This window comes from Oryzias latipes, chromosome 6 (assembly GCF_002234675.1).
Source record: "Oryzias latipes chromosome 6, ASM223467v1".
NCBI classification, from domain to species: Eukaryota; Metazoa; Chordata; class Actinopteri; order Beloniformes; family Adrianichthyidae; genus Oryzias; species Oryzias latipes.
In genome coordinates, this window is record NC_019864.2 from 19,234,755 (window position 1) to 19,247,793 (window position 13,039).

Consider the following 13,039-nt stretch of genomic DNA (forward strand, 5'->3'; position numbering starts at 1 on the left):
AACTATATTTTTGCTTGTTTAGGTTAAGTATTGAAGTTCTAATGAGCTTATAAATGCACTTTAGAGTGGGTTTTTCTTTGTTCTTAAAGATTTGCTTCACTGGGATATAAAACGGACACAGGCTTAAGTCACCTCGAAAAAAACAGTGACAAGCAGATTTTGACAGACCTAACTAAACAAGAGCTTTTGTACGGTGGTATAACTGCAATTATAAACTAAGTGAAACCCTGTCTTACAGGTTGTCCTCGCACAGGAGATACTTTTTCGAAGTTATCCACAAACAGAATGACAGGGGAACTGACCACGTGGAGGTGGCAGTAAGTAGTCCCTTTCTTTACTTTTAACCTGAATTAAAAGTCTGTGCTCACTTTTAAATCTCTTTTTTTGTCATGAAGTGTGGTGCTTAGTTTATTTCTTTTTATGCACTTAGTGGCAGCTCCTGAACCAAGACTTTTCTTTTACGGTCATTGAATCCAATCACATCTCCCTCTATGTTGGTGAGTATCAAACCGTGTTCCTACAAAGTCATCAAATCTTTATTAGCACACAGCATAAATTTGAAAAACACTTGCTTTATCATTCTTTATCTGTCAGTTAATCTTCAATGTTAAGTTGTGGTTTACTAAACATGGGTTTTGTTTCAGAGGAAGGCAAAGCATTTTTTTTTTTACTTACACTTACTGATTTCATCCCACAGACGAATCTGCCTTTTTGATGAGCGACGTTTCCCACATACCACAGACAGCTGCGAGCCACCAGCTCGCCCCCACTAAACAGCACAGCGCTGAGGCAGACATGCTGAGGGAAGACCCGAGAGACGAGCTTTACCGAGGTGAACGACGTGACTAAGTGGCTTCATTTCCTATCACGCAGATGTTTCAACTGAAAAAGTTGTTTCCTTTTACTAACGAGGCATAATGTTATCGGGACTCAAATCTGCTTGTTGTGTTTGTTTGCAGTCAATCTGATGAACAGCGAGTACCTAGAAGGTGTGCTGCCAGATTGTTCGTACAAACCCAGCTACATAATCAAAGACTTTCCTCTGATGCGTTACCAAGGACTGCAGTTTGTATGTATCTTCATTTAGGTTTTACTGAATCCAAACTATTACAATTGTATTGTTCTTAAAAAAAACTCCACAGGGCAGGATTCAATGCAGTTAATGTTTAAAGTTTAAGTTTGCATTTTATACAAATCACACTCTTTGAAAATAAAGTTCTTTTTTTCACTGTGCTTAATTAACTCCAGAATAACGTAGCTGAAAAAGCTCGTTAAAGACCCACTTTGATAAAATGTGTTTTTTCTGTTTTTAAAACATTCTTGTAGAATTTATTTCTCATGATAGATGACAAATATTACGAAAATTAAGCTCAAAATTTGCATTTCATAATGTTTCTTTATTCAAAGTGTTGTGAATCAGGAGCAGGCGGAAAAAAAGGCTGTTTAAAAAGGCTACAAGCTCCCTGCTCGGCTCATTCTGATGCATCCTCTTGCAGAACACGAGATCCATGTACGTCTTTGTTTTCCTCGTCTGAGCTGGCATCTGGCTCAAAGCTGTGCCGCTGGATAGCCCAACCATTTTTGTTTCACAAGTAATGTTAGGTCAGGGTTGTGAGGGACTGTAAGCCAGCGAGAGAGGGTGTAAACAAATAGGTGATGGGAAGTGGGGGCGGGCTGGGCCCAACAGTCCCACCCACAACTCAGAAAAGAATTTCTAATGAACTCCTGTTGCTCTGCAGAATCTAAGAATATAACAGTTTTTTTTAATTTGGCTATAAACAGCATACTCATAATTAAAAGGTCACTGGGAACCCTTTGAAAATAGGTCAAAAGATTAGAATGGGACTTGAAAGAATTGTATATCCATATTACAAAACACACTTAAAATGCATTGAAATAAATTGTAAAATTACCGACTTATTAGGGAGGAGCTGGTTGACATTTTTCTTAATCTATTCCAATCTTTTATTACTTTTTTATGCATGTTAATAAGCATACATACGATATTACCAAATTTTAGTAAAAGGCTTGCTAAACGTTGACAATTTTGTGCAGTTTGATTGTTTTTTTTTGTACATATTAGTAATCCAAAAACCCATTGCAAGGAAAGACAGCTTTATTGGCTTTAAGCATCAGAAACTCAAAAGATCTGGAGAGCTTTACACAAGGAAAGAATCACTTCAAAATCAAATATTATGTGAATCACAAATGAAATTCCTACAAAGTTATTCATAAAAAGAGTCATTTAAATTCAAAAATAATAAAAGTAAACAATGTGTAGTTGTCTAGTTTCAGTTTAGTTAAAAGAAACAGAAGAGACAACAAGGGTGATATGAGCTTTGGTGCATTTAACATGACAAACTCAAGCCTGTGTCTTTACAGAGCAGGTGAATACATTTGCATTCTGTTATGTTTTAACTCCTGGTTGTAACAGTTGACTGCTTTTGAAAGAGATCCTGCTGGCTTTATATAATTGGGCCATTTGTAAACTAGCAGCAACAATCTTACAGCAAACCCGGGCCAGTGTAAGGACTTGGGAACAAGCGTAATGTCTTCCATTTTTGGTTGTTAAACTAGTTACAGTAAGGTAACTTGTGAAATTACATGATCCAGGGATTGCAGATTACAGACTTTAGAAATAGGCTTAATAATAAAACTGATTTTAATTTGTCATAATGCGGTTGCTGAGGTTAGGGGTTTGTTTAACTAAAAGTCATTTAGGTTCCTATATTTCAGCTTTTGCTTTTATTCTCTCCCTTTAGTAAATAGATATGATTCCTGACTTATTATATTTAAACGATAAAGCCAATTCAAATATGTTTACATGTTCTCAGCTCTTGCAAAGTGAGTCTGAGGGCTGAGTCAGCCAAGCTGCTCCGTTGTCTGAGGTCTGGATATCAAAGAGTTCAAGTCCTGCTTATTTTAGTTTCCACAGGGATGTCTTTAAACTTAATAAAATTGATTTAGTTAGAACAAGAGAGTTTTCTATTTAAAAATCTTTCCATGACATGAACTCTAGCATATTATTTTTTTCTTTTAGGTGCACTTGTCCTATGTCTTCCCAAACGACTACACCCGACTGACACACATGGAGATGGAAAACAGCTGCTTCTACTCTGAGAGCCCTGAATACATGAGAATGTAAGAAAGTTTCTTCAAAAATGTAATAAAGATGATCTTCATAACTAATAATACACACGGTTTAACTACAATAAGTTGCTTTCAAATCAGTAACTTTGTTTGTTGTGACATTTTGACAACATCTGGATTATTTGGCATTTTCCTCTCCAGGTATGGTTTCTCCAGGTACATGAATATTGATCATCCATTTGGGCAAAGACAAGATGACATGGGTATGTTTTTAAAACTGATATCATAAAATAGTTTGTATTTTTAGAAAATACGGCGTTCTTTTGACTGATATTTTGTTGAATGTTAGATTTTGCAAACTTGGTTTCTAACGAAGAGGAGGAAAACCTACACAACTACATTGATGAGACTGAGAAGAAGAGCAATCTGAAAAAAACAAAAGATAACGCCCTTTACCCAGACTATGGAGACAATTATGACAATTCTGTTCTGAAGCAAAGGCGCCACCTCTTATCCTTTGATAACCAAGAACAAAACAGCACAAAGGGCAAACCCTCTGTGGCAAGGCTGCACACTCAGGGGCTGCAGGACACACAAGGGAATCATGCTACACCACAGCTCCCCTTGTTGCTATCAAAGGTTGCTTTGAAACACCAGCAGCAAAACAAGACAGAAATAAAGCAAAATAGCTCTCTAAAGAAGGACAAAAAGAAACATTTAAAAGTGCATCAAGAAAAGAAGCAGAAAGTAAATTTTCAGCGGAAAATAGATCCCCAGATAAAGAATGACAAAAAGCCGGCCAAGTCAGAGGGACTAACAACTTCTCCATTAGAGCAACTCCCCCTTAAACAGAATCTGAGCCTCATCTCTTCTGAAAAAAATCGTAGCAAAATTCAGAAAATCAAAGGCACACAGGCTCAAAACACAGCAGGACAAACTCTGGTGACAAAAAGAGCAGACCAGAAGAAGTTAGTAACCAGAAAGAGGGAGGTCCTTCCAGCCAACACCAAACATTTTACGGCGTTCCGTGATGATGCAGTAAACTCAGATCGCGTGGAAAGCAATCCAGGAAATCACATCAGAGCTAAGGAGATAGAACTAAACATGCTTGTAAATGGAGAAGAAATGAAGAACTTCCACAAAAATGTTAAGTCTTCCCAAAGAAGGACATACAAGAAAAGTACAAAAACAGCAAGAGAAGAGGGCCTAGAAAGGACAGAGGACAACCCCTACAAGTCGACTGAGATCAAGACACAAGCAAATAAGGAAGAAAGACAGCCTGCTTGGTGGGAAGAGAACCACTATAATGCTGATTATGACAACTCGGAGACTCCTGCACCAGTGTTTGACGTTCAGGTCAACTGGAACCAAACCTTCAAGGTCAACCCCCTGAACCTTCAACGACTGCGTACAGATTGGATCGATCTGCAGTGCAACGTTTCTGGAAATCTGGTGCTGCAGCCCTCTGATGCTCTGCCGATAGTCAAGGCTTTCATCGATAGTTTAAATGACAAGCATTATGGGTAAGTCTATGTTTGTGTGTTTGATTCTGAGCCATGTGGGATGTCATTTATGGTTGATATGAATTTAAATGTCCTTTTGACTTTGCAACATTCTATTTTTATTTTCCTGATTTTATTAGTTGTTTTTCATTGTCAGTGTGCAGATAAAATCAAGTAATTTATGACCATATTAGACATAAGGTTATTAGATAAGGCATAAGTGAGTCTGGAGTGACAGAAAAGAATATTGGAGTTATATAGGACATGGATGAGAGTGATGAGTTGTAGGAGTAACAAAGGAGTTTAAGGTGGAGGTGGGCCTGCGCAAAGGATCAGGTTGAGCTCCATCTTGTGTGCTGTGATGACAGACAGACTGACAGATGAGGTTAGACAGGAATCTCTGTGGACAATGATGTTTGCAGATGACAATGTGATCTATAGTGAGAGCAGGAAGCAGGTGGAGGAACATCTAGAGAGGTGGAGGAGAGGAATGGTCAGCAAGAGTACGTGTGTCAATGAGAAGGAGTCAACAGTGAGGTTAAAGGGAGCAGAGGTGAAGAAGTGGATGGCTTTAAGTATTTAGGGTCTACAGTCCGCAGCAGTGTGGGAAAGAGCTGAAGTACAAGCTCAAGCAGCTTGAAACGAGTGAAGGGAGGTTTCAAAAAGAGTGTCAACAAGGATTAAAGGAAAGGTGAAGACGATCAGCAGTAACTAGTTGACCAAACTAAAACAAGGTTTTAGCCCGTTTTACACGAACAAAGTGGTGCTGATGTGCTTAGTCTGAACATTCCCATCCTGTTTGTCAGGTATGAATATTAACCACTAGAGCATGTCTGATGTATGAAATAGAAAATGTCCTGCTGGGTCCTCAAAGTCCTTTTTTTCTGTTTGTAATCCAACACTAGTAACTGACAAGCCACCTTTGTTTAGTTTTATGATTTCCAAAGAAGAAGAATGGTGGTATAACAATGAAATCTTATCTGATGATTTGTGTGTTTGGAGTCTTTTCTTTGTAAACTTTTGAATTACTACACAAAAGAGATGCCTAACACACTGTGCTTTAAAAGATTTGTATTTAAATTAGTCTAATGAATTTAACTCCAACTCAGTTATTTTGTTTTAGCCATAATTTCAGTTTAATATATTACATGTACACAGTATGTCCCTTATTATAGGGGAGTAACTGGTTTAATTTTTAAAGTTCAATAATCTTTTGAGCTCTTATAAAAGTGTTTGCCAAAACCAAAAAAACGGACGTTTTCTAGGACATAGTTTCTGCAGAGCGGCAGTAGTTAGAAAATCGTTGCTGATTTGTGGGTGTGACGGTTGAGAGGGAGCAACCCCGTCCCCTCTATAATTACCCTTGCAGCAAAAATAGCAAGCAATATTAGAGCTATCCAGCCGTAAAGTTGGAGGCAGATGCCGGCTTGGACGTGGAAAATGAAAGATGTGCATTAATCTAGTCATCTATAAGTGGATGCATGAAAATGGAAGAGCTTGTGGCCCGTCCAGTGTATTTTTCACTTCACGAATATGCTCTTTTTTGAAAGAAAAAAAATGTTCGTCTGCTCCTGATTCCCAATGATTTGAATAAAGAAATACTCAGAAATACAATTTTGAGCTTGATTTTCTTTATATATGTCCTCTACCAGAAAAAAAGTGTTTTTGTGTTATTTTCTATTGCAAAGAATTAAAAATCAGCTTGAAATTTGCTTACTTTGAAAAATAAAGATTTATACTCACAAGCTCAAGTGTTTTTTGTTGTATGTTATTGTTCGTCATTGTAAAATCTGAACAATGGGTTGTTTTAAATACCCGTACCTGATATTTCAACCTAAAAATACACTGTTAAATTTTTCACTCCGCACAATCCTTCCTACAGTTTATCATTTTTTGTTACATGATAGGGTTAGACACACAGCTAGAATAGTAAATAATTTCATTACATAAATGTGCGCAGTATCACTTGTCTGTGATTGTCCCTGCAGGCAGTTCACACTGGAGCGTGTGGTCAATGTGATCAAGCGTGTGGACATGCCCCAAGGCAGCCGCTATCTCCTGGAGCTGGTGCTGAAGGATGCCAAAGGGCAGCGGCTGCGCTTGTCTCACTACATCTATGGCCTGAAGAAATACAGCAAAAAAAACAGCTGGGATTTTGGTTTCCATGCATCCCAGTCTAAGACGATTCTGTGTAACCCGGTGGGCTTTCGCTGGAATCCCTCTGCCACCGTCCACTTCATCGTACCTGGTATGTCCACCCTCCATGAAACCCCATGAAGGTTTACAGTAGTCCTTCACAACAAATTGAAAATTGTTTGGTGCTGCGATATAACTGTGATAAATGGTTTCCTTAAATTTTTACTCACATACTAAAGCAATCTCACGGCAGCTTGAAGTATTTAACGAATCAAATAAATCCCTTTATGGTTTGGACCAATCGAATGGAGCCCTTCACATGGCTGACCAATCCAATGGAGCCGTTTTATGTAAAATCCCTCACTCGTATATAGACATGGGTCATTTGAAGTATAATTCAAGTTATGTCGACTTCTATTTAAATAAAACAGTTGCAGCAAAATGAAAATGATGCATTAGCTAGTTTGCTGTTTTTCATGTATCGCAAGTCATCGCAATATTGATTACTAATACTTCTCAACTGAAAACATTCATATCATATAAACTTAAAAATATCAATTGAAAAGAAAGTACACATATATGTATGCATATATTAGGGCTGCACAATATGAGGAAAACTCACGATATTGGTGATTAATATTGCGATGATGATATAACTTGCAGTATATAAACAAAGAGAAAAACAAGTAAATACATCATTCCCTCTTATTGCAACAGTTCAAAAATTATAGTCCAAATGACCCTTATCGACATAGGAGGCGAACATCTAACATAAAAGCTCCATCTGATTGGTCAACAACGTGAAGGGGTCCATCTGATTGGTCAAATGCATAAAGGGATTTACTTGATTCGTTAAATGCCTCAAGTTGCCGTAAGATTGTTTTAGCGTATTTAGGGTAACCATTTATTGCAATTTTCACTGTCTTTTGCGATATGCATATTACACAGCTTGATATTGCAATGACGACAAATTTGCGGTATATTGTGCAGGCCTTGCCTATATCAAGCATAGCTGCAAATTTTACCTTGTTCTCTTGTATAACTGCACATGAATTAATGTTTTTGAACACTCTAAAGATGCCTTACTTTAATGCTTTGGTGCCACTCAGATTTAAAGCTGTTTAAAAAACCAGTACTCCACAAATCTGATGAAAAAATTTGATCCAGCATCAAAGGCCTTCACATTTCAGGTTAAAAGAAATCCTGTAAACACAAAACATCCTAAATATAATATGAAGTATATAAAACAGTTTTCCTTTTCTTTCAATGACATGATGTATGTGGCACAACAAGCCTGTCAATGTCAGCATTTTTTTCTTTTAAAACAAAATGGAAGAAGTAGATGGTTGCCATGGAACTCCATTGACTGTGTGTGTCTTTGCTGTTAGCCGTCCTTTTCTTTGTGGTTGCTTGTTAAAGGTTCTCACGAAGCCAATAGTCTTTGTGGTTTATTTCACAGCATGGAGCTACCTGTACTGAGAATCTCGCGTGGGTGTGTGAATTCCTTTTGCAGTGAAAAACCAGGCTCGGTGGGTGCGGCAGCTGATCGATGATATGGAGCAACTCTTTAGAGAAACGGGAGATTTCAACTTCAATCTGATTATCACAGACTACAGCAGCACCGACATGGACGTGAGGAATGCGCTTGAGAAATCTTCACTCCCCAGGTGTGTGTGTGTGTGGGTGTGTGTGTGAGATTAACTTACTTTAAAAGGCAGAATTGAAAATCTCCACTTTCAAATAATGTGTGGGGAATTCAACAGGTACCAGTACGTGAAGTTAAGTGGGAACTTTGAGCGCTCTGCTGGTCTCCAAACTGGTATCGATCTTATAAAAGTAAGTGCTTCCGTATTACAAAAAATAGAAGATCAAGATGGAAAAGATTGAGTAAAGTGCCTTAATGCGTGGTACAGCTTTTCTTCTAAATATGTGCCCCTTTTCATATGCTCTAGGATGACAACAGTATTGTTTTTCTGTGTGATCTTCACATCCACTTCCCTCCTTCGATCATTGACACCATCAGGAAGCACTGCATTAAAGGGCACATGGCTTTTGCTCCGATCGTTCTCAGACTGGACTGCGGCACCACTGCGTCAGAAGCCAAAGGTGGGCACAGATACTCAAATTCTTTACAAGAATGTTTTTTTAGTGGGAAAATAATCAAATTTGATAAAACTAAAACATCTGCTGCATGATTAAAAGTCACACTCCAAACATCTTTTGATTTATTGTGAAATCTTTCTCAGTGGTCTTTTAACCATGAGTACGTCATTTAAAGCCAGTATCAAAAAGACGGTGTTGTTTCTGTAGAGAGGCAGGAGTTCATTAGAAACTTGCTCATGGACGGGGCTATTGGCGCAGAGTAAGCCGTCCCCCTGCTTCCCGACATCCTTCTGTTTACACTCTTTCCCTCTAGCTTACAGCTCCTCACACCCCAACCTAACATTACCAGTGTAACAAAAATGTCGAGCAATTTTGTAGGTATCCAGCCGTACAGTTATGAGCTGGATGACGAAAAGGAAAGATGAGGAAAACAAAGACGTAGATGGATCTGGTCGTCTATAAGTGGATGTATCGGAATAGAGTGGAGCAGGGAGCTTGTTGCCTGCCGATTGTAACACCTGCAACACAACTACAAGCTTTTTCAAACAGTATTTTTTCATTTGCTCCTGATTTTCAACGATTTGACTAAAGAAATACCTAGGAATGCAATTTAAGGCTTAATTTTCTTTATATATGTCCTTCATCATCAAAAAAAAAGCCACAAGAACATGTTGAAATCACCAAAAACACGTTTTTCATTGGGGTGGGTCTTTTACCCCAACTGAATCCTGCAGGATTTTCTGTTTAAGCAATCATATTCTGTAGAGAATCTGCGTCATTTTTGTCAAGAGTTTTAAAAGTATAATGTGGGATTTGGAACTTTTTCCTCAAAAGAAATATTGTATTTATTGTATAGCAGATTTTGTTGTTTTTAGGTGCAAAAATTCAGCATTTTATGAATTTATTTATTTTAATTAGACCTGCACAATAAATTGCACATTTATCATTATCGCAATATCCAGCTGTGCAATACGCATATCGCTAAAGACGGCAAAAAATTTCAACAAATGGTGCTAAAACAATCTTATGGCAGCTTGAAGTATTTAACAAATTAAATAAATCCATTTATCCATTTGACCAATCAGATGGAGCACTTTTATATTAGATGCTCGCTTCCTATATAGACTTGAGTCATTTATGGTAAATGGTAAATGGCGTATACTTATATAGCGCCTTTCTTCCTACAAGGACAAAGCGCTTTACAGTCACAGACCCATTCACCCAGTCACACACACATTCACTCACACATTCACACACTGGTGGCGGCTCCGCTGCCAAACACAGGCGCCCGCCTACCACCAGAGGCAAGAGTATTTAGAGTATAATTTAAATTATGTTGACTCTTATTTAAATTAAACTGCTGCAGTGAATTAGAATTGATGTTTGTGGTTGGTTTGCTATTTGTTTATATATCGCAAGTTATATCGTCATTGCAGTATTTAACATTAATGCCGCATATTGCAAGTTTTCCTTATATCATGCAGCCTTAATTTTAATCTACCTCTTTTTTCATTTTAAATGGAGAAACAGAAATGAGAGGCTGCAGATTTGTTTGTTGGTTATTGGTTTTGCTCTAACATAACACAGGATGTGTTTGTAGAATGCATATAGCAAACAGGTACTGCCAGATTCTAAAAATAAAAACGTGGATTTTTGCTTTTTTGTTTGTTTTTTTCAAATAAAGAATCTTGCAGCTTTGTCTTTAACAGTGGCTAAACATACTGACTCAAACTTGCATGTATGATTGAAATGGTAAAGATCATAACAGGATTACAACGGCACAGACATGTTAGTGATGGTCCTGCTTTTCCTGCAGGTTACTGGGAGGTCAACGGTTTTGGCTTGCTGGGGATCTATAAGTCTGACCTGGATTCAATAGGAGGGATGAATACCATGGAATTCAAAGACCGTTGGGGAGGAGAAGACTGGGAGCTACTCGATAGGTGTGTCTTTTGTGTGTCTCCGCACGAACGGAACTTTTTTTTTTTTTTCGTAGTTTTCAGGATTTCTTTGGAAACAGGTTTCAGCTGAAGTCTATGAGAAACTTATTTTTGTCACCTGTTACTTTTGTGTGCATCAATAATAGCTTCTTAAAGCAAAAGTTTGATTAGTTTTGCTTAAGAATACTTAAAGGTCTGTTCATTTCTGGCAGAAAAAAAATGTGTTTTAGAACATTTTTTGGAAAGTAATGTGGAAGAGAAAGATGATACTGGGGGACAACTAGCACTTTTTACCGAACTGTCAACAATGATGATAGGATTGTTTGCATTGTATTCTTTGTGTAGTGCTTCTAAGTGATTTTCAATGTTTGGTAATTGCACTTTAAGCTGATTTAAGATTAAAACTCAAATAAAAACACATTTAATAGTTTTACATGTTTAATCTTGATCAGATAATGAGAAGCAAAACAAACAAGAACCTTTTTTTTACTGCATTAATCCCCCTTTTTTTTTAAACTGCTTTCTTTTTCTGCCCCTCTAGGATACTTCAGGCTGGGCTGGAAGTGGAGAGAATCTATTTGAGGAACTTTTTCCATTATTATCACTCCAAACGTGGCATGTGGAATCGGCCAGTGTCAACAAGCAACAGGTGACCCTGTTACCTGCTGCTGCACCATGGCATCACCGTGGTTATAACCATGGTAACCAGAGCACTTTAAGGACTCAATGTTTCTTTGGAACACCTGCTGACAGGGGGAGACAGACTTTAGATTGGGTACTTTCTTCGTTCACTCAGGTTTTGTAAAGCAGGGAGTAGAGGTGAAGTTTTCTGCAGGCAAAAAGCTACTGTTCCAGAGTTTATTTGAGAGAGCTGACTACTGAGAGGTTAAATCTCCGACTGTGGGATCTGACCTGTGAAGATGCTGCTGTGCACAACGTTTCAAATTGAAATCCTGATCTGCACTACAGGCTGCTCAGACGCTCGGCACCGACTCCAAAACTGAGCTATAGAAGTCACGCTCCAGGCGTAAATGCGCAATCACACAAAAGGAATGTCCCAAATGATCTAAAGTTTAGATTTGGACATTGCTCTGACAAAGACAGAGAAATGGTTTACGTTTAAAAAAAATGGTTGTGGTAAAGTTACAAACTATAGTTTGATTGCTTGAACAACAAACGCAGCCTTTCCAGCTTTTTGTCAGTTACATGAAAATGTGATATTTGTTGCATCATTTTTTTCTTTTGTTCAAACCAGCAAATACATGCATTTGTTTAGCTTGACGTCTGAACCTCAATTTACCTCTTTAGACAATTTTTTTTAAATGTTTTTTGTTCTCATTTCTTGGTCCTGAAAATCTGTGCTCTCCTGTATTTGTTTCAGCGTAAAAGTTTGAAAAGGTTTTAAAACTGAAAGGTTTATTTTTTGTTGATCTTTTAAGCCAACGTTTAAAGAAAGGGCACAATTTATTTAAAAAAGGTTTTTTACAAGCTCAATGCCCTAACAGCAATAATATGACTACTGTTTTGTTGCTCTTCCTCTGACATGATGATTTCTCTTACTACTGCCCCAACACTCCTGTATGCTAGGATAACAGCAAAGAGTTGCGTAACTCAAGTCTTTTTCTTTTTTTTTCTGACTCTCACAAACATTTTGATGCATTAAGATGATTGAGATTGACAACAAATATGTCCATTTGGCCAAAACAGGTTTGTTTTTTTATTTAATGAATCTCACAGCTGTACTTTAAGCAAATATTTTTATACAAAGATGGTACCTATGCTGTGAGGATTAAAAAAATATTTATTTTTCATATGCATTTTTCTGACTGTTCACATTCCAGTTAAAAAATGTGCCTTTTCTGTTTGTAATTTAAAAATAATCTAGGATTTAGTGTTTTGAGAGGACGTAGATGAATTAAACTTCTACAAGTGGTGCAATCTTGTTTGTGTTGTTATTTTCACGTGTTATTACTAAAGTTTTATTTGTATTAGAGTTAATTTACTTTATCCTTCGCTCTTTACTTATAAAGCTGCCTTTTTTTAATCAATCCACTTCATTTTTCTCTTTTTTTATCGGCCAAATGCTATTTCTTTTTATCAGGGCCAGTTTTAGCCTTTATTGACTTGCTTTGAGCCTTTTCTTGCAGATTTCTTACACTGCCTGGTCGTACCAAAATTATTTTTGTGGAATAAGAAGAAAAATATTTTCTATTTCTCTATTTATCATGTTAAAAATTTTGTTCAATCTATGTTCTGCTTTAGTTGTCT

At 37.4% G+C, this 13,039-nt stretch overlaps 1 protein-coding gene across 2 annotated transcripts in view; it reads left to right on the forward strand.

The window, feature by feature from the left end:
- The window catches only part of LOC101164306 (beta-1,4-N-acetylgalactosaminyltransferase 3-like), a 29,514-nt gene extending 16,801 nt beyond the window's left edge, over positions 1-12,713 (forward strand). Inside the window, exons 8-20 of one of the 2 annotated variants that reach the window (XM_011476158.3) lie at positions 239-317; positions 431-497; positions 698-832; positions 960-1,069; positions 3,041-3,141; positions 3,292-3,353; positions 3,440-4,613; positions 6,581-6,840; positions 8,242-8,395; positions 8,492-8,564; positions 8,681-8,834; positions 10,648-10,774; positions 11,313-12,713. In XM_011476158.3, the coding sequence (XP_011474460.2) occupies positions 239-317; positions 431-497; positions 698-832; positions 960-1,069; positions 3,041-3,141; positions 3,292-3,353; positions 3,440-4,613; positions 6,581-6,840; positions 8,242-8,395; positions 8,492-8,564; positions 8,681-8,834; positions 10,648-10,774; positions 11,313-11,424 (2,608 nt within the window). In that variant the 3' untranslated portion in view covers positions 11,425-12,713. Of the gene's footprint in view, positions 1-238; positions 318-430; positions 498-697; positions 833-959; positions 1,070-3,040; positions 3,142-3,291; positions 3,354-3,439; positions 4,614-6,580; positions 6,841-8,241; positions 8,396-8,491; positions 8,565-8,680; positions 8,835-10,647; positions 10,775-11,312 lie in introns of those variants that run through there. The other variant, XR_002873413.1, reaches the window with a different exon arrangement.
- Positions 12,714-13,039: the final 326 nt, after the last annotated feature.